At 40.0% G+C, this 21,809-nt stretch overlaps 1 protein-coding gene across 6 annotated transcripts in view; it reads right to left on the bottom strand.

Annotated features, from left to right (window-relative positions):
• Positions 1-21,809, bottom strand: part of dclk1b (doublecortin-like kinase 1b) — a 113,810-nt gene that overhangs the window by 18,162 nt on the left and 73,839 nt on the right. For 3 of the 6 annotated variants that reach the window (XM_060897726.1, XM_060897728.1, XM_060897729.1), the window contains exons 5-9: positions 7,596-7,690; positions 4,423-4,510; positions 2,624-2,793; positions 1,095-1,214; positions 392-538 (exon numbers count right to left, since the gene is read on the bottom strand). In XM_060897726.1, coding sequence (XP_060753709.1) covers positions 392-538; positions 1,095-1,214; positions 2,624-2,793; positions 4,423-4,510; positions 7,596-7,690 — 620 coding nt within the window. The remainder of the gene's footprint in view (positions 1-391; positions 539-1,094; positions 1,215-2,623; positions 2,794-4,422; positions 4,511-7,595; positions 7,691-21,809) is intronic. The other 3 variants (XM_060897727.1, XM_060897730.1, XM_060897731.1) reach the window with 2 other exon arrangements.

Here is a 21,809-nt window from a genome sequence, read left to right as displayed (position 1 = left end):
TGAGGACAGAACAGGACAGTCTTTATGATTACAGCATCAATTCTTTCTTTCTCAAAAAGTGGTCTTGAGACTGGTCTCGAGTACTACAACACTTGCTAAACCTTACTATCTAATAATATCAACAAAATTAGCAAAATTATTACAGAAATGGGTTTAAACTTCACCATGATTTTGAACATTAGAAAAAAAATCCATTTTACTGTAGAACTGGACAGAGTGTGAGGGACAAACTCCCGGTGTTTGGCAAAAAGTTTTCAGAAAATATTTTAGTGATAGAGCTATCCCTTTACCTGTTTAGCTACATTATGTTTGTAGTAAACAAACCCTGGCTGAAAACAGTGTAAATTAGATGTACAGGAGTTTCAATCATTATTAAAAGTGAAATGTGTACCAGCAGGTTCTCGGGTTTGATGTCTCTGTGCACTACGTTCAGGCTGTGCAGGTACTTGATGGCGCTTGCCAGGTTGTACAGCATCCCACTGGCATCCCGCTCTGTGTACTTATTTGTGGATGTGATGGCATCGAAGAGGTCACCGCCCTGCACGTATACACAAACCAAACGGTACACGATCTACAAAAACCAGAGGTCCAAATTGCCTCCAAATATTTGCCATTTTAGCCCATTAAACCTATTAAACTGTTTGTGTTCTGGTGGCCTACAAATATTGCCACCTTTTGTCCTCACAACAAATATACTGTAAGTATATAATGAATATGCATCAACACACAAATCAGAAACACTGCCATGTCCATCAGACATCCTGAATCAGTCCTCCACTATTCGACCCTATTCATGTCAGGAAGAACTCGGGACATTACTGTTATATCTCAACAAATTCCTGTGAATTGCATCAAATTGAATCATGACCTGAGTTGTAATAAATGTATTAAAGTTTTGTAGTAATGCTGTCGGACTCCGGGTCCGACAGCATTACTACAAAACTTTAATACATTTATTACAACTGTATATTATATTATATTATATTATATTATATTATATTATATTATATTATATTATATTATATTATATTATATTATATATTATCTTGTGCATTTCTTGGAATACAATTCCAAATATGACATAAATTTGTGACCTTGACCAGCTCCATGACCAAGTAGAGCTCACTGTAGGTGTCCATCTCCTCGATCAGCAGGACTATGTTGGGGTGTTTCACCCTCCTCAAAATGGACACCTCATTCTGGATCATATGTTCCTGTGAACATACAACATACATTCATGATGATTAAAAATATATATAATGTGCGCCGGGTCCGATAGCTCCGGATCACAACAACTGAAATGCATTACATGTTATATTATTACATCACTAAGTTATAACGGTTACAAAGAGCTCTTCAGTAGCTTTTAAATGACACCAGTCCTGCACTGCTGCAATCTACAGTGCCTATGAGAGATGCCACGAAAGACGGTCAGTTTAGCCGACTTTGGAGCTCTAGTTTCAGTTAAAAATGAGGCTGCTGCTGTGAAGCAGTGATATTTTTGAGATTTTTTTTTTGTAAGATATTATGAAGCTGTTTACAGTATTAAACATATTAATTGATTTAGTTTGATACAGACAGAAATACAGACATTTTTGCATTATTAATGATTTAGAAACAAAAAGCATCTTTTCAGTCATAATTTTTCTTCATTAAAATTTTGCTCTAAATATTTTGAGAATTGAATCATATCAAATCATGAAGCCTGACTTGTGAATTGCATCAAATTGAATCATGACCTGAGTGTATGGTGAGAACCCTCCTGCCTAGTTTATCTCTCTTATATCAGAGGTTCTCAAATTGTTTATCCCTGCCCTCAATTTTATGAAAATACTTCAACTTGTATACGTTATATCAGGTTTATTAAATAGGTGCAATAATATTTTGTCTCTGGGCGGCACGGTGGTGTAGTGGTTAGCGCTGTCGCCTCACAGCAAGAAGGTTCTGGGTTTGAGCCCCATGGCCGGCGAGGGCCTTTCTGTGCGGAGTTTGCATGTTCTCCCCGTGTACCGTACGCGTGGGTTGCCTCCGCGTGCTCCGGTTTCCCCCACAGTCCAAAGACATGCAGGTTAGGTTAACTGGTGACTCTAAATTGAGCGTAGGTGTGAATGTGAGTGTGAATGGTTGTCTGTGTCTATGTGTCAGCCCTGTGATGACCTGGCGACTTGTCCAGGGTGTACCCCGCCTTTCGCCTGTAGTCAGCTGGGATAGGCTCCAGCTTGCCTGCGACCCTGTAGAACAGGATAAAGCGGCTAGAGATAATGAGATGAGATGAGATGAGATATTTTGTCTCTATATTGGAGCCTTTGAGTTTTGTCAAATTCCTGAACACTTCACTCAGACCGCAGACCTCAAGCTGTCATTATTAATAAGCTTATTTTTGAATTGGTGAGGTTTAAGTGACCAGTTGAATAGGTGAATGTGTTAATTATAAACATGATGGCATTAACAATGGTAAAATTAAAAAAATAACATTTCTGACACCTTCATGGACACCTTCATGGACCACTGATGGAACCTGGACCCCACTTTGAGAGCCACAGTCGTATTGTTTTTAGTTGACCTCTATGAGAGGACTCATTGTGGTGAACTATGCTTCCATGTTCCAGGCTCTGTATCTCACCTTGCCTCTGCATTTGCCCTTGTTGATGATTTTGAGTGCGTACTCTCGGCCTGTGGATCTCTCCACGCACTCTCTCACCACTGCAAAGTTGCCATCTCCAATCATCCGTCCCACCTTGTACCTCTCGGCTATAGAGGCAGGAACCTGAGGGCTTTCCTCCACCACCTCAGCTACAACACATTGCATTTCAGCTGTCAATCATGGTCAAGCTTGGGTAGGAGCATTTATGTATATTGGGTTGCAAAAATTTGTACACCCTTAGGACAAAAAGAAGCAATAGGTTTTTTTTTTTTTTTGCTGCTGTTGTTTATTTTATTTATTAAATTTTTTTTTTGGGGGGGGGGTTTTTTTTTTTTTTGTTTTGTTTTTTTAATGTTCCCATAAGGGTGTGCAAAACTTTGCACTCAAATGTCTAAATAGGAAACAAATGGGTATTGTAATATAAAAATTTACTTACATATGTTATAACTTAACAAATATGGGTGAAAGATGAGAATGTTGAATTATTGCAAAATTTCTGAAAACTTTGAAACAACATTGGTGAATGAAATATACAATGACATATTAGGGCCATTGCAGGCCCAAAAAAATCAGAACTGGAGGAGGGATAATAAAAAAAAAAAAATTATAATAAAATAAATAAATAAATAAATAAATAAAAATCCCAAATAATTTCCAAGATTTGAGTTGCGAATAAAAATAAATTAATAAAATTTAAAAATGAAAAATGAAAAATAAATTAAAAAAACACAACTTGGATATTCTGTCTGAGATTATGATAAATTCTGAGTTTTTTCTCAGACTCCCCCAGGTTTATTTATTTATTATACAATGGTACTAATATGCCATCATATAAATAACCTTATGCTAACTGAATTTTATAAAACAATGCTGAAAAGCATTGCAATCACATTTCGGCCACATTTTTCGCTTGCATTTAAACTGTTTGGTCTGAACGATAAACACTCAAACTCCTATTTTTCTCTTTTTCAAAAGAGAAAATTGTGTTAAACCGGCATGTGTATTGTTCTACAATGTGATGATGTATTCAGGTCATTGTAGGTTTAAAAAAAAAATAAATAAAATAAAAGAAATTTCAGAACTGGGGGAGGGATAATATTTAAAAAGATAAAAGAAACCTCCACAAATGTCCAAGTTGAAAGAAAAAAAAAAAAAAAAAAAAAAAATATATATATATATATATATATATATATATATATATATATATATATGATATTCTGTGTGAGAGCATTGTTAATTCTGAGTTTTTTTATTCTCAGAATATTATCCCCTCCCTCACGTCATTCATTCATTCATTATTCATTCATTGATGTAACATACAATGGCCCTAATATGCCATCATATAAATAACCTTATGCCTTAAACCTTTATAACCTTTGTTTTTTTTTTTTTTTTGTTTGTTTTTTTTACACAATGTTAAAAAGTATTGCAATCACATTTAGGGCTTTCTGGCACAAATAGATTTTTTTTTTTTTTTTTTTACTTTCATATAAAAAAGTGTTTTGGTCCTAACTATAATCACTCAAACTCCTGTTTTTCTCTTTTTCTACAGACATTATGTTGAAGTGGCAGGTGTAATGGGATCAATGTTAGTGAGCTATTAAGCATTTAATCATAAAAACACCTGCTACTTAGAAATATGGTTGAAAATCTACATACAGTAAATTATCTGTCACGCACACAAAGGTTTACGCTATTCTTTTAAAAGCAGATTCGCAGACTTGGCTATGGAAGTCAGTCAGGACGAAAAAACTCCAAAACTGACAGTTCTGCATTACCTTCACTAGCAGGACCGTCACCTTCATCCATGGAGCTGCACACTTTAGTCGAGGCCAGAGAGAGAGACGAGCCGCTGTGCTGGGAGCTCTGCCAAACACAAAGTGTGTCCCAAATTTATTGAAGGCCATTCCTAATGCATCAGCCAGCTGACAAACTCCATACTATAGAACTGATACCAGTTGGAAAAATCCTTTATAAATCATGATCTACCGGTATATGCTGAGGTTAGTTGTTAGTGTTAATGGACACATCCTATAACCTTATGAACACAAGCCTTGAATAAAGCATTCCCGAAATGTCTTTGCCACTAATACAAATTCCAAATTTCACCACTTTTCACTTCTGATGCATCAAATCAACAGCGCGTCCATGAACAGAAAGAAAGTTACTATGGAGGCAATGGTAAAAATAACATCACACCCAAAACATAATGTACTCGAACACCATGGTGCTCCTCACACTTCCTTCTGCTATACATGTGGCACAGGACAAAGACATTGTAGGAATAAAAACAGCAGTTTCCATAGAAACACTCTTCTAAACGTGCTAAGAATAACAGCTGGTATGGTGAAGTTCACTACTGCTTCCTGCATTCATGCCGTCTACACTTTCTGATGCTGCTCAAACTGACATGGTAGTTTTTATTCCAAATGGCTATTTAATACAAAGGTTATATGTTTATATTAAATTGTTCTCCAAATGTATTGTGAACATTAGTGGCATTAGGAAAAGGAAAACAAAATACAACCATCGGATAGGTGTGCTCTTGAGAGCAGGAATTAGAACTGATGACTGTAAATTGTTTGTGGTTTTTTTTTTTGTCAGAAAGGAAAGAGAGAACTTAAAAAAAATAAACTTAAAACGTATTAAATAATACAGCTGCCTACAAGTGCACTCTTTATCTCTGTTGTTCTGCTGATGCATTCAATTTTATTTAAAATAAGTTTGGGCAAAAGTGACAATGCTGGGCATAAAATAACATAATCGTACAGCAATACATTGAGATGAAAATTTATGATTATTTGAATCGATGAAATAAAAAAATGAAATGCTATTATTATGAGGCTGATTAATCCTTTAGTTTTACCTAGCTTGTGTTGTTTAGAAGGCGGAGAATGCAATAACATACAGTAGCGGAAATGTACGTGACTTCATCATAAGCGGAAGTAGCACAGCTCTAATGATGCAAAAACACAACAGATTTAAAATGGTAAAGAGCTGTTGTGTGATCAACTGTACAAATAGATTTAACAAGAAATCAGACTGCTGAAAGAGAAAGAAAAGAGAAGCAAATGTTCATAAAAGATTATTAAGAAAAGGATTTGTTATTAACTTTTTTTTTCATTCTAAATAAAAGGAATTTTTAAAATGGTACAGTGGTAGCTATTAATTTCCCCTACTACTTAGATAATTTCGTACTGTCTTGATCTTAGTTGCTCTTCTTTTCTGTAAAGAGAGTTTATTCTGTTAGAATTTGATGCATAATGGTTCCAGTATAACCAACGAAGTATGCAAATAATCTGGTTCATATCATCATATAATTAAATAATATTGGCTGGCTTTTTTTCGTGGTATATCAGATACATTCCATTCAGCTAGCATGATATTGAACAAGTCAAAGATGAGTAGCTGAATGGACTATATCTGATATACCACAAAAAAGCCATTATTATTATTATTATTATTATTATTATACACACATTCCTTTCGGATATGCAACACGTCTTTCTGTTTCAAAATTCTCTCAAAATCTTACATATTGAATGAAGCAAACCTGGCGGCCATGTTTGTTTACAAATTGTCACAGTTGCTTGCTAGCACAGAAGTTTTACATCTCCGACGTGTGACGTCATGTTATCTTGACAACCATGCAATATCGGAAACCACATTCAACGCTCATTCTCCATTGGGCAGAGTGACGTAATAGATGCATAAACGATATGCGAACAATATTGCATGCTGTCAAACCAAATGAATGAAACTCACTAGAAGGGAATAGAGCACGTTTTTATTCCATGGAAAAAGTGGCCCGTATGTATAATAATTCACAATATTTCACTCCTAGTGTCTTCCCACTGACTCGATGTGCACTGTCAAAATGGCAAACCGGTACAAAATTAAAATTCTGTTGATTAACTTGCATATTTATTTATTTATTTATTGTGGATGTGTCCATATAATATAAAGAATATTATATGGTTGTGCGAAGATATGAAGTTTATCTTCTCATCTCATCTCATTATCTGTAGCCGCTTTATCCTGTTCTACAGGGTCGCAGGCAAGCTGGAGCCTATCCCAGCTGACTACGGGCGAAAGGCGGGGTACACCCTGGACAAGTCACCAGGTCATCACAGGGCTGACACATAGACACAGACAACCATTCACACTCACATTCACACCTACGGTCAATTTAGAGTCACCAGTTAACCTAACCTGCATGTCTTTGGACAGTGGGGGAAACCGGAGCACCCGGAGGAAACCCACGCGGACACGGGGAGAACATGCAAACTCTGCACAGAAAGGCCTTTGCCAGCCACGGGGCTCGAACCCAGACCTTCTTGCTGTGAGGTGACAGCGGTAACCACTACACCACCGTGCCCTTCTCATGTTGAAAAATATATCACTCGTTCGCTTCCCTCACCCGTGGATACATTCACCACTCGAAGATAAACTTCATATCTTCGTCCAACCATGTAATATCCTCTATATATAGCTACCATTACAGTTTCCTGTGCTTATGCTGATATTATAATCTTTGCATAGGTATAAGTTCTAATATTCAAGTCTATATCATGCTTTATACAAAAAAAAATGGCTAAACAGACTTTTGATATTGTCTGCCCGAGATCGATCCTTCAGGGATGTCTCTAAACTCTACCACCGCTTCAGCTCTGAAATCTGCTCCATCATGAAACACAAGCAGTATACAGGTATAGAGTATCACTATGTGCTGTATATGCTGGCACTTCTTCTTTACAGATGTGTCCATTTTAAAATAAATCCAAAATCCATTTACATCAGCTAAAATAAACATGACAACCTTTTATTCTCCTGATCGGTACATCACCACGAGCACAACAGTCAGATTTTTTAGGTTTGGCCTCTTTCTTTTTTTTTTTTGTGACCATGTCAATTCCAAATATGAAACATGCTGTAAATAAGGAGATCTTACCCGCCGTTTTCGGAGGCTGGCTGGGCTGGTGGGAGACGGACTCGGGGATTTGCCTGAGCGAGGCGTAGACAGCTGACTGCCTGCTGTTCCATTAGCTAAGACAGAAGAGACATTAATTCAGGTCATCCAGAGCATTCATTTCAATTCACTTCACACAGTGATGATGAATTTCTGTACAAGGTGTTATTATTTATTCTGTAACAACAACTCTGATGGTAGTAAAATGATAACTGGTTTTTTTAAGCCATTCTTGGGTTTCAATCATGTGACTTTTCTTCACAATTTCAATTCCGGTAAAACAGCTGGTGGTCAAGCAGAACAAAACAGCTGCCGTAGTGCAAACAACTAGTGATAACATCACAATATGCTCGTAATCTACATGTAGAAGCCACTGCTGGCTTTAGATATATTCAGAAGATTGCTATGTGCAATGGAATCGACCCCTACAGTCTGGGAAAGAAGGATTTGTCATACGATCTGGAAAACTACCCTTCAGTCGAGTTCCCTGACATCTCGAACTATCTGGTGTTGCAGACGTCCTTCTACACCGCAAAACAGATGAAAGCGTGGAAGAGTATGGAGGCTTACAACTTTTTTGTATATGGCTGGGTAAAGGACCTCACTATCAAGTCGCTGCCGAATGAATCCTGTATTGTTTTTGTCCGTGTAAGTATTTATTTATTTATTTATTGTAAGCTTTTCGTTCACGTCTTTACAATGAAGTGCTGCAAGTTGAAGTGTAAACAAACAGTTGTTGGCTCTTATCTCTCAGGTAAATCATTCACAAAGATCATCAGAAACCCCTTTAAAGACCTGGATCTTAGGTGGGGTTTACATTAGACCGTATCAGCGGATCATCAGATTAATGTTTTTAAAATGATTCGCGTGCACACAGCAACGCCAATACACGGATACGCTCGGCTCCGCAGGCATCCTGCGCTCCAAATCACTCCGCCCTGAACAGCGAGTGCCCTCTGGAGGGTGCGCACTCCGGCCCTGTGCAGCTCACAGAGCGTGCGAGTGAAGTGCACGAGCAGTGATTCGGGACTGAGCCGCTGTGTGTGAGATCCCAGCGCATATCACTTACCACTTGCAAGTGGAAGGATGGCAAGCCTAAAGACAATCATAACTACACAATGGGCAGTATTTGCATCAGTATTTGCAGTATTTTCATACTTTTATACTCTTTAATGAAAGGTGATACAAGGCGGAAGTCCGCGCCGTTTTTCAGCAGTCGCGTCACATGACCAACGCCAGTGAATCAGGAAAGTGGATGTCACAGTGACGTTGTCCAATGACGACGCCAGCTAGAGCTCAGCACAGCGTATCCGCGTATTCTCAATGTTTACACAGCACCGGACCAGACACGATCTGGATTGAATACGTGGACCCTGGCGGATTCCCGTTTCCAGGCGTTTTAATGTAAACGGACAGTGCATCCGCGAAGAAAACGAGACAGATACGGTCTAATGTAAATTTGGCCTTAGTTGAACAAGATGGAGAAGTGATCACGGCGCATTGTAACTGTACGGCTGGGGAAGAATTTTGTTGTGACCTTCGTGCATATGGACTTTATTATTACCCCACCCAGGACAGAGTCCACCGGGGGTGAGGAATTGTTTTCAGTCGGGTTTGTTAGCAACATTATGGGAAAACGGCTGGACCAATCTTCATGAAACTTTCAGGATACCGTAGATGGGTCTCAAATAGAACCGCCAACATTTTGAGGGTCATCCAGTCAAGGTCACAAAAAAGTCAAAATATTTTTTCCCACAATATCTTCCTTCACATTCATCATATTCACTTCAAACAAATTCCAAAATGTTCATCTTTCAATTCTGCTTCCATTGATGTTCTACACAATGGGGTATCTCTCATAGTTTTCTTAGCGGTTGGGGGTCAAATGTCAGGGGGGTTAAGGTCATTCCTAAAATTTGCATATTTTCCATCATCACTTGAAAATGGTTAGAGATAGATAGATGTTTATCATTATCAACATATAGGAAGTCATACCGTATATAGGCTTCATTTGGCACCATGACCTTTGACCTTCTTTGCTTGTTTTGTTTGTTTGTTTGTGTCTGTTTATCTATTGTCTTGCACCGATTGACCTCAAATTTTAGGGTAGGTGGGCAATGGTCCGTCGATTACATGATTAAATTCTGTGGGTAATCGGGTCAAGGTCACTGGAAAGGTCAACCTTTCGGTCAAAATAACATATTTTCCATTATAACTCAAAAATAGTTGCTGATAGACACATGTTTACTATTATGAGCATATAGGAACTCCCATATGGCCTTTCATTTGGCACCATGATCTTTGACCTTTGTGTGACCTTTCAAGGTGACGGATTTTCAGAGGGCTGTAACTTGAAAATGGTTGATGGTAGACAGATGTTTACCCTTATCAACTTATAGTCAGTGCCATATAGGCTTTCATTTGGCACTATGACCTTTGATGTTGAATGACTTTGAAATGTCAAACTCAAGGTCATGGATTTTCATTGGACTATAACCTGACAGCTGATGATTGAGAGATATTACCATTATCAACATCTCATCTTATCTCATCTCATTATCTGTAGCCGCTTTATCCTTCTACAGGGTCGCAGGCAAGCTGGAGCCTATCCCAGCTGACTACGGGCGAAAGGCGGGGTACACCCTGGACAAGTCGCCAGGTCATCACAGGGCTGACACATAGACACAGACAACCATTCACACTCACATTCACACCTACGGTCAATTTAGAGTCACCAGTTAACCTAACCTGCATGTCTTTGGACTGTGGGGGAAACCGGAGCACCCGGAGGAAACCCACGCGGACACGGGGAGAACATGCAAACTCCACACAGAAAGGCCCTCGCCGGCCACGGGGCTCGAACCCGGACCTTCTTGCTGTGAGGCGACAGCGCTAACCACTACACCACCGTGCCGCCCCCATTATCAACATATAGGTATAAAATAGGTGCTGCCGGGCGAGGTTTGTTTTGCCTGGCAACACTTGTTCGTGGTTGTTTTGATTGTGCGCACTTGCTGAAAGACTCGTTGAAAAGACCACTAAGACACCCTGTTAAAGAAAGCGAGACATGCGTTGTTTTCAATATGTCGGCTATCAAGTGAGGAGTAAACAAAGAAAGAGTTGGGGACTTTAGTGCTTCGTGACTTAAAAAAGTACCATAAAATAATGACATACAGCAAAAAAAGTACTTGGAAAACACTAAGGACATAGCTGAGAGGGAAATACAAACCTTTCACCAAGTGATCACTGCAAACTCGAGCGTGCTTCGACTCGGCTCTCTTCGATTTCAGTGAGAGGTTCAAAAGCCACCTTTCTCGACGCCTTTTTGTGAAATCCTGTGTTCGTTCACCCTTTTTTAGTTCACGCGGAACCCTGAAGAAACTTATCAGTTTCACGGTTTGATCGATTCGAACAACCTAAAACAACGCAAGCGTAAGGCATTTTTCATGCGAGCAATGCACCTTCTCCGTACAAATGCTTTGTCAACTGATCTTTGGTAGACCACCAGCTAAAGTTCTGAATAACTAATGAGGCGGATGTGACGTCACATGAAACCCAAGAATTGGGGGAACCATGCCCTAATGGTTAGAGAAGAAGCTTTGGGACAAAAAGGTTGCCTGTTTGATTCCCTGGACCAGCAAGTACCCTTGAGCAAGGCATCTAACTCCAAACTGCTCCTCAGGTTGCCCTGGGTATGTTGCATGTCACTCTGGATAAAAGCATTTATTAAATGCCATTAATGTAACGTAATGTAAAAAAAAAAAAGGTGTCACTGTATTTGTTTGTCTATTATTGTTGATGTTTCCCGAATGAATCTCAGGATGGAGTCGTTTGTGGTTTCGTAGTAACATGAAAAGTTGCTAATTTTTTCCCTAATAACTTTGAGAGAGAGAGAGAACTTGTTTTGCAGACACGCAATTAAACATAACAAAAAACAGATACAAGTTTTTAACGTGCTTTCTTGTTCCTTAATGAATAAAATGGCAAAAATGATGTTATATAAGTGAATAATACACTTCACAATATCCACTAAGAATAATAACTTCAGGATGGTAGCTCGAACGCTGCTTCATCACATCACCAGTCATTAATTATTGCCCGATAATATTTCATTCTGTTCATTTTTAAATATTATTCTTCGTACATCACTTTGAAAATCATCATATGGAGTTTCAGCCCTTTAGCAGTCGCAGACAGCAAACATCAGGGAATTGATCTAGAACTTACAACACTGTGAAAGTGTAAACTGCATGCACAATAGCTTGGATCATCAAGAAGTATAATTTGTACCCGTTCAGCTTTGTGTCTATGTAAAATAAGCAGCATGTTAATAAATGAGCATGTCAGGTTATAATTACAGCACAAAGATGTCAGGCTTTAAAACGAGAAGAAATTCTGCTCTGACACAGTTTAGACATTTGCATATTTTTATTAAAAAAAAAAAAGGAAAAGAAAACTAAAGAAATAAACCCACTAGATGAATTTTTGATCCAGTGTTTTTCCCTCTTGGGTAAGAAGACTGATTATAATCTAACATCTTACCTGATCCAGAGTGTAGCGAGCTGCTGGAGCAGATTGTTCCAGCTGCTGAGCTCATGTTGCCTTTGTGTGTGTGTGTGTGTGTGTGTGTGTGTGTGTGTGTGTGTTTAGATTTCTGTGAATGAGTCAAGCTACTGAATGATCACACACTCCTCCTCCTGCTTATACCTGACGTCAAAGCAGAAGGCGGAGCTACAGGGTACAGGGTTATTAATGATAAATGTGATTTCATCATGAGCTAACTCGCATGCATTTGGCAGATGTTTATATATATATATATAATATATATTTTATTACAGTGCAAAGGTAACTGAATTACAGGTGATGAAAAATCCTGAATTGGATTTAAGAAAGTTTAAGAGTTGCAAATTAAAACTATATCTGAAGCTTCAGCAGATCTATGACTCAACCCTGACTTGCAGAAAAAAATTATAATGCTATGTTGGGGGCGGCACGGTGGTGTAGTGGTTAGCGCTGTCGCCTCACAGCAAGAAGGTTCTGGGTTCGAGCCCAGCGGCTGGCAAAGGCCTTTCTGTGCGGAGTTTGCATGTTCTCCCCGTGTCCGCGTGGGTTTCCTCCGGGTGCTCCGGTTTCCCCCACAGTCCAAAGACATGCAGGTTAGGTTAACTGGTGACTCTAAATTGACCGTAGGTGTGAATGTGAGTGTGAATGGTTGTCTGTGTCTATGTGTCAGCCCTGTGATGACCTGGCGACTTGTCCAGGGTGTACCCCGCCTTTCGCCCGTAGTCAGCTGGGATAGGCTCCAGCTTGCCTGCGACCCTGTAGGACAGGATAAAGCGGCTACAGATAATGGATGGATGGATGAATTCTATGTTGGTATAAATTAGAAAACGAGTCAAATCAAACTGAATCATAAATACACCAGAGGTGTGCTGAAATAATTGAGAATGTGTGTCTGCCCTCACTGAATCATCATCTTGCCATGCTATTTCAGTATCTTTCAGCAGAGTGTAACATCAAGTTGTTATTTTAAGGTGAGAACACATGCTATGAGTTGAGTTCTCAAGAAAAGAGTGTGATTGTGGTGTGACTGTGTGTCAAGAACAAAAGTACTGCTCAATTCTAAACAAGGGCTGTTTGACTACGACATATCCAAACCCACACTCAGCCCTTTTTTAATAACTGTTTTATCCTGGTCAGGGTTGAGGGAGAGAGGGTTGGTCTGTCCTGGGGACAATAAGAGGGAGGTAGAATGACACCCTGAATGGGTGAACTCTCAGAGGAACCCTCAGAGGAACGCACAGAGTTAGTCGAGTCAGTTAGGCCTCCAGGTTGCCTGGGCAGCACATTCGAGCTTTTCTGTGCCCAATGGGCTGGCTGATGAAATTATGATTTGCATACCCCTGAAATAAGCTGTAGACCATGATGGCATATTGGGGCCAATATGGAAAATTAATTAATTAATGAAGAAAGAAAGAAAGAAAGAAAGAAAGAAAGAAAACTGAGCATGGGGGTAATATTTCAAGACACCCCCCCCCCCCCCCCCCCCGCCCCATGAATACTTCACAAATTTATGAGAGAAAAATAACTCAAATATTCTCTAAGAAACAAGTGACATGTTTCCTGGCTGCAGTGCATTCTGGGAAATGGAGTTGAAAAGCTGTTGGTGCTTTATTTTTTCATATTTCGTGACTGAGGACACATTTCCTATAACTCTTGCCTCAGCTGCCAAATCTGTGTTGTGCTGATGTTGATCTAACCTTGCAAAGTGAAATTTGCAAGAAAAAAGTAAGAAATTAAAACATTCCAAGACTAAAATTTCACAAATTTCATCTCATCTCATTATCTCTAGCCACTTTATCCTTCTACAGGGTCGCAGGCAAGCTGGAGCCTATCCCAGCTGACTACGGGCGAAAGGCGGGGTACACCCTGGACAAGTCGCCAGGTCATCACAGGGCTGACACATAGACACAGACAACCATTCACACTCACATTCACACCTACGCTCAATTTAGAGTCACCAGTTAACCTAACCTGCATGTCTTTGGACTGTGGGGGAAACCGGAGCACCCGGAGGAAACCCACGCGGACACGGGGAGAACATGCAAACTCCGCACAGAAAGGCCCTCGCCAGCCCTGGGGCTCAAACCCGGACCTTCTTGCTGTGAGGCGACAGCGCTAACCACTGCACCACCGTGCCGCCCCAATTTCACAAATTTACTTGTTAAAAAAATAGTTGGTTTCTGCACATTACAGAATTGAGGGATGGAGTAACCTCATCTCATCATCTCTAGCCACTTTATCCTGTTCTACAGGGTCGTAGGCAAGCTGGAGCCTATCCCAGCTGACTACGGGTGAAAAGCGGGGTACACCCTGGACAAGTCGCCAGGTCATCACAGGGCTGACACATAGACACAGACAACCATTCACACTCACATTCACACCTACGCTCAATTTAGAGTCACCAGTTAACCTAACCTGCATGTCTTTGGACTGTGGGGGAAACCGGAGCACCCGGAGGAAACCCACGCGGACACGGGGAGAACATGCAAACGGATGGAGTAATATTAAAAAAAATTAAAAATTAAATAAAAAATAAAAAAACGGTTTTTTCCTCATGAATTTGTCACTTTTTGATCTTGTAAATTTATTTATTTATTTTAATATTACCCCATCCCTCAACTCTGTAACACGCAGAAACCAACTATTTTTCTGAGTCTTTTTTTTCCTAGTAAATTTATGACTTCAGAGAATATCTGAGTTTTTCCTCATATATGTACGACTTCAATCTCAGAAATTCTGAGTTTTATTCTTATATTCTTATTATTATACCCCCACCCTCAGCGATGTTTGGTTTGTTTGTTTGTTTGTTTGTTTGTTTGTTTGTTTAATCAACCAACCTACAACGGCCCTAATTATGCTGTTGTGTTATATCCTTAAAACCTGCACATGTTAAACAAATGTGAGATATTTAGTTTGTCAATCTTCTGCACAATGGTAAACTCGTAGCTATAAACGTCTTCACTTACTTTTTTTTAACTATATTTGCCTTACACATCCAATAAAGCAAACTTCAGGCTGAGAGGTGATGTTTGGCCAAATTATCTTTATTCCACCCATCAGATTATGCTCCCAAAATCTCTGGTCCCTTTTTCATAGCTGACTTGCTCCTAATCAATTCCTTAGTACTTTTGAAATTTGAGTTATTTCTGACACATATTCAGGATTAATTTTGCCAAACAGTGTGATGGGAAACTACTCTGAAGTGCTGCAAGGTTCTTCTCTGACACTATCACTAAATAAAACAGTCTAAAGACGTCCAAGACTCCGATTCCCCAAAATAACGAGTACTACTGCACTGCAAAAAAACTGAATTTGAGGAGAAAATTCCTTAATACGAGTGAAATTATCTTGCTGCATGTACAGATAATTTTACTTGACAAGGCATCTTGGAATAAGTTGGTTACAATCTAGAACTAGTTTTAATAATCTCAGAGTTGGTGTCTTGTTTTCTTCTGCACTGCAAAAATGATATATCTTAACAAGTTAGAATATCTTGAATATAGTTGAAACGATCTCACATTTCCTATTAGAAGAACGCAAGACACCAACTCTGAGATTATTAAAACTAGTTCTAGATTGTAATCTGTGGTTGGTAGAAGAGAGCAACTGGACTTGCTTGAAAAGTCTTGAAGACGTTTCGCCTCTCGTCCGAAAGGCATCCTCAGTTCTGTCTGACCTAATAGGGAGTATCAAGTATTTATCCTCTCATGGATCATCATAGAATCCGAATCAGAATGCTGATGGCTGCATTGTAGGTGGTGGATGACTGAGTATCTTCACAGATATGTTTCTACGCACTTTGGGATGAGATCCCTTCGACTGGTGCGGGAGTATGAGAGGACTTCCAGAAAACTGGCAGACATCTTAGCCAGAGAGGATCGTTCATTTTTGTCAACCTGGAACGACCATCACTGATCAGAGGTGGGTGTCTATTGGCCCTTTTCCACTACCCTTTATCAGCTCACTTCAGCTCACTTCAGCCCGACACGGCTCGCGTTTCGACTACCAAAAACCAGCACGACTCGGCTCGCTTCAGCCCTGCTTAGCCCCTAAAACTCGCACGGTTTTGGAGTGGGGCTGAAGCGAGCCAAGCCGTGCCGAGTGAGGCTGGGGGGCGTGAGCAGACACTCCCCTGTGCACTGATTGGTGAGGAGGAGTGTCCTCACATGCCCACACATGCCCCGCGAGCGCGCTGGGATCTGTAAACACCGCAAACCCGGAAGGAGAAGAATTACGAATTACGAGAATTTCTGAAGCCTTATGCGCCTCGCCTCATCTATACGCTCTTGCCAGTATCTGTCCGCATTGTCGGTGACAACAAGCCACAGCACCAAGACCAGCAACACTAACGACTCCATGTCCTCCATGTTTATTGTTTACTATCCGGGTCGTGAGACTACCACTTAAAAGATCACTGATGTCACTGTTTGCGCTGCTTAACGACATCACCTGACGTCCACCCACTTTCGCTAACTCCACCCAATGTGTCCACCCACTTCCAGCCAGCATGGTTCAGCGCGGTTGTAGTCGAAATGCAACTCCAACAGCCCCGCTCAGCCCGACTCAGCACGGCACGGCTCAGCCCGACTCAGCCACGTTTGTAGTGGAAAAGCGGCATATGACATCTATCAGCCACCTACAATGCAGCCATCAGCATTCTGATTCGGATTCTATGATGATCCATGAGAGGATAAATACTGGATACTCCCTATTAGTCAGACAGAACTGAGGATGCCTTTCGGACGAGAGGCGAAACGTCTTCAAGACTTTTCAAGCAAGTCCAGTTGCTCTCTTCTACCAACCACAGATTACTATGTACCTGGATGACTGAGTATCTTCACAGATATGTTTCTAGATTGTAACCAACTTATTCCAAGATGTCCGTCCATCCATCCATCCATCCATCCATCCATCCATCCATCCATCCATCCATCCATCTTCTACCGCTTATCCGGATCCAGGTCACGGGGGTAGCAGCCTAAGCAGAGCAGCCCAGACTTCCCTCCCTATCCCAAGATACCTTGTCAAGTAAAATTATCTGTCCATGCAGCAAGATAATTTCACTAGTATTAAGGACTTTTCTCCTCAAATTCAGTTTTCAGTTTTTTGCAGTGTGTGTGCATGGGAGCAGATTTAGTGAGCTGCTTGAATTTGAGTTTCAAAGTAGAAATGAGTTCTATGAAAAGTAAGAGGAAACATGTTAGTAAACTTCTGAACTTCAAGCAAATCAGGGCTTTGGTTATTGCATGCTAGTTTTATTCTGATGAATAAACACGCTGCAGTAGAGGAAGCTGGGTCATCAGACTGAATGCAATCCACTTTCCCAACAGCATCAACCCTCTGAGCACGGAGCTGTACAAAGAGTCTGCTTGCGCAAATGTGGTGCACTCAATACACCTACACAACACCAGTGGCAGCCGCAAGGACTCCAAGGGCTCTACTCCAGAGACAGAGGCAGGGGTGGAGTACTGTATGAGAGTGAGACAAAGAAAGACAGACAGAGAGAGGCGAAGCCATAACTCTCATCTGTTTGCCTGACCAATGATCAGTTATTGATGGACATAATGACTCCTATCCAAAGGTTTGAACAGGCTAAATGATGGTCAGTTTAAAGCCAATAAAGATCTGGGAAAAAAGCCAGATCAAACCTGAAACATTTCATCTGATTGGTTCTTCTTGGTCGTCTACCAGCCAAGAAATATGGGTTTACTTTACAGAGTCTACTTTACAGATTTCCACGTTTTAAGGATGTAGTGCTCCATGAATGCTGCTACACTGCAAAAAATAAAAATCTTAGGAAGTTTATTTGTCTATTTTCAAGTCAAAACATCTAGCCACGCTTATTATAAGACATAATTGCCCAACAAGCAAAACCTCATTTAGCTAGAAAGGCGAGTTTTTAGACAGTCCATCTTGAAAATCTTGTAGAGACAAAATGTCTTGAAAAAGTCTTATTTGGAGCGCCTTTCAAAATAAAACAAGGTTTGTTTTTTTTTTTTTAAACAAGTAAGTACATGTTGGACATTTGTCAAATGCAGTTCATCTTGTTTCAAGAAAAAAAAAACAAAGTATGCTTGTTTTGGGAATAAATGAACTTTACTGAAATCTTTGAATCTTTCATTACAATTCAACTCCACCTTACAGATCCTAAGTTTACTGCGACTGTTTTCTCAGTCATTCAGAGTGAGCTCCTTCTAGATGCTGTACAGACTCTAGACCAGACAAGTGCCTTCAAAAAGGCTATGAGTGAGTGGAGGGCGTTTTAGTGACGTCTTTTTGGAATGCTGTGAGTTAAGTTCAGTGGGTTTTTTTTGTTTGTTTGTTTGGTTGGTTGGTTGGGTTTTTTTTGTGCCTGATCTTGTAAACCCCTCGTACACATGAATAGTCAGTGCCCCCAAAATGCACTGTTGCTTTGGCGTTGTGTAAGCACCAAGTCAAAATGTGTAGACTTTTTATTATTATTATTATTATTATTATTATTTTTTTTTTTTTGGTGCCTGAGGTCCTGGGGAAGTGGAATCTTAAGAGATGTTTTAATGTTTGAATGTTGAAATGGGAAAAAAAATAAACTTGTTGCAATGCTACACGTGTCGTCAACTTGATTCAAGATAGTCTCTGGTCTCGTATCTAGAGTATTTTACTAATTACAGGACACACAAGGAGAATCTTTTAAGCTAGCAATGCTTAGTTGTAGAATTTAACAATCCTAATATTAGTATATTTATCTTAAATTCAGTTTTTACTGCTAAGACTTTGTCATGAATTTAAGTGAAATACCCTTAAAATGAAATAAATAAAAATGACTTGAATGGCTAAATGTAAGAAGTACGATCTTGTTATAAGAACTATTTTGATTATTTTGAGTTAATCAGATCTCGCGTAATAAGTTCCCCAATCTTATTTTGGAATTATTTCATCTAAAAACAGGTTAGATTTTTCATCTTACTTTAAGAAATCTTACCAAGTCAAATTTAACTAGTTCCATTGGCAGATTTTTTTCACCTGATTCAAGCAAATATGCTTTGTTTTAATCTTTTATTTCTTATTTTTGAAAGGCCATTTTTTGCAGTGTGGAGTACTGTATGAAAGTGAGACAAAGAAAGACAGACAGAGAGAGGCGAAGCCATAACTCTCATCTGTTTGCCTGACCAATGATCAGTTATTGATGGACATAGTGACTCCTATCCAAAGGTTTGAACAGGCTAAATGATGGTCAGTTTAAAGCCAATAAAGATCTGGGAAAAAGCCAGATCAAACCTGAAACATTTCATCTGATTGGCTCTTCTTGGTCGTCTACCAGCCAAGAAATATGGGTTTACTTTACAGAGTCTACTTTACAGATTTCCACGTTTTAAGGATGTAGTGCTCCATGAATGCTGCTAAACACAATCACAAGTGGGTTCAGCAAAGCCGAACTAAAGTGCAACATACCACATTATTCACAAAAAAGAAAGAACCGATGCTGTAATCATAAAGACTGTCCTGTTCTGTCCTCAAGGCTCGACATGGTGTGTGTTCTGAGACACTTTTCTGCTCACCACAGTTGTAAAGAGTGCTTATTTGAGTCATTATGCCTCATGCCCGTGTTACCTTCTGGCTCTCCCCTTTTAGTTATGCTGTCATAGCTAGTTTTGCCAGAGTCCCTGCTTGCACTCTGCGCAAAATGTATACTGTTCTTACTCATTAGGTGACACCTAACAACTGTGTTTTCTCTCCCCCAACCACTCTGTCTGTCCCTCTGAGTTACATGTAGATCCTGAGATCGATACACTGACCTCTTCTGCTCCTCGGACCTGTCTGATCCATCCTGATGCCCTATGTCTGTCTAGAATCTCATAACATCACTTCTGTAGAGGACGGCCCCATATGGACAGTCGAAAGTCACACTTGGAAGCCGGCTATGGACTCTTACAGTCATGCTTTTATGGCTGAGGACTACAGTTGACTTGCTAACTTTAGGACTGTAGATGTCATGAACAGTTTTACACTCAAGTTTCCATCAATGAACAGTTTATAATGTCAACAAAACTGACTTCATGTTAAAACTGTTAAAAATGTTGTCACGTTGTCCGTTATCACCCAAATGAGGATGGGTTCCCTTTTGAGTCTGGTTCCACTCAAGGTTTCTTCCTCATGTCGTCTGAGGGAGTTTTTCCTTGCCACTGTCGCCACAGGCTTGCTCATTCGGGATACAACCCCGATTCCAAAAAAGTTGGGACAAAGTACAAATTGTAAATAAAAACGGAATGCAATGATGTGTAAGTTTCAAAATTCCATCTTTTATTCAGAATAGAACATAGATGACATATCAAATGTTTAAACTGAGAAAATGTATCATTTAAAGAGAAAATTTAGGTGATTTTAAATTTCATGACAACAACACATCTCAAAAAAATTGGGACAAGGCCATGTTTCCCACTGTGAGACATCCCCTTTTCTCTTTACAACAGTCTGTAAACGTCTGGGGACTGAGGAGACAAGTTGCTCAAGTTTAGGGATAGGAATGTTAACCCATTCTTGTCTAATGTAGGATTCGAGTTGCTCAACTGTCTTAGGTCTTTTTTTTGTATCTTCCATTTTATGATGCACCAAATGTTTTCTATGGGTGAAAGATCTGGACTGCAGGCTGGCCAGTTCAGTACCTGGACCCTTCTTCTACGCAGCCATGATGCTGTAATTGATGCAGTATGTGGTTTGGCATTGTCATGTTGGAAAATGCAAGGTCTTCCCTGAAAGAGACGTCGTCTGGATGGGAGCATATGTTGCTCTAGAACCTGGATATACCTTTCAGCATTGATGGTGTCTTTCCAGATGTGTAAGCTGCCCATGCCACACGCACTAATGCAACCCCATACCATCAGAAATGCAGGCTTCTGAACTGAGCGCTGATAACTTGGGTCGTCCTTCTCCTCTTTAGTGCGAATGACACGGCGTCCCTGATTTCCATAAAGATCTTCAAATTTTGATTCATTTGACCACAGAACAGTTTTCCACTTTGCCACAGTCCATTTTAAACGAGCCTTGGCCCAGAGAAGACGTCTGCACTTCTGGATCATGTTTAGATACGGCTTCTTCTTTGAACTATAGAGTTTTAGCTGGCAACGGCGGATGGCACGGCGAATTGTGTTCACAGATAATGTTCTCTGGAAATATTCCTGAGCCCATTTTGTGATTTCCAATACAGAAGCATGCCTGTATGTGATGCAGTGCCGTCTAAGGGCCCGAAGATCACAGGCACCCAGTATGGTTTTCCGGCCTTGACCCTTACACACAGAGATTCTTCCAGATTCTCTGAATCTTTTGATGATATTATGCACTGTAGATGATGATATGTTCAAACTCTTTGCAATTTTACACTGTCGAACTCTTTCTGATATTGCTCCACTATTTGTCGGCGCAGAATTAGGGGGATTGGTGATCCTCTTCCCATCTTTACTTCTGAGAGCCGCTGCCACTCCAAGATGCTCTTTTTATACCCAGTCATGTTAATGACCTATTGCCAATTGACCTAATGAGTTGCAATTTGGTCCTCCAGCTGTTCCTTTTTTGTATCTTTAACTTTTCCAGCCTCTTATTGCCCCTGTCCCAACTTTTCTGAGATGTGTTGCTGTCATGAAATTTCAAATGAGCCAA

The sequence above is a fragment of the Neoarius graeffei genome, chromosome 17 (assembly GCF_027579695.1).
Source record: "Neoarius graeffei isolate fNeoGra1 chromosome 17, fNeoGra1.pri, whole genome shotgun sequence".
Lineage (NCBI taxonomy): Eukaryota > Metazoa > Chordata > Actinopteri > Siluriformes > Ariidae > Neoarius > Neoarius graeffei.
The sequence above is the reverse complement of the archived record's forward strand: the minus strand, read 5'-3'. Positions and strand labels throughout refer to the sequence as shown.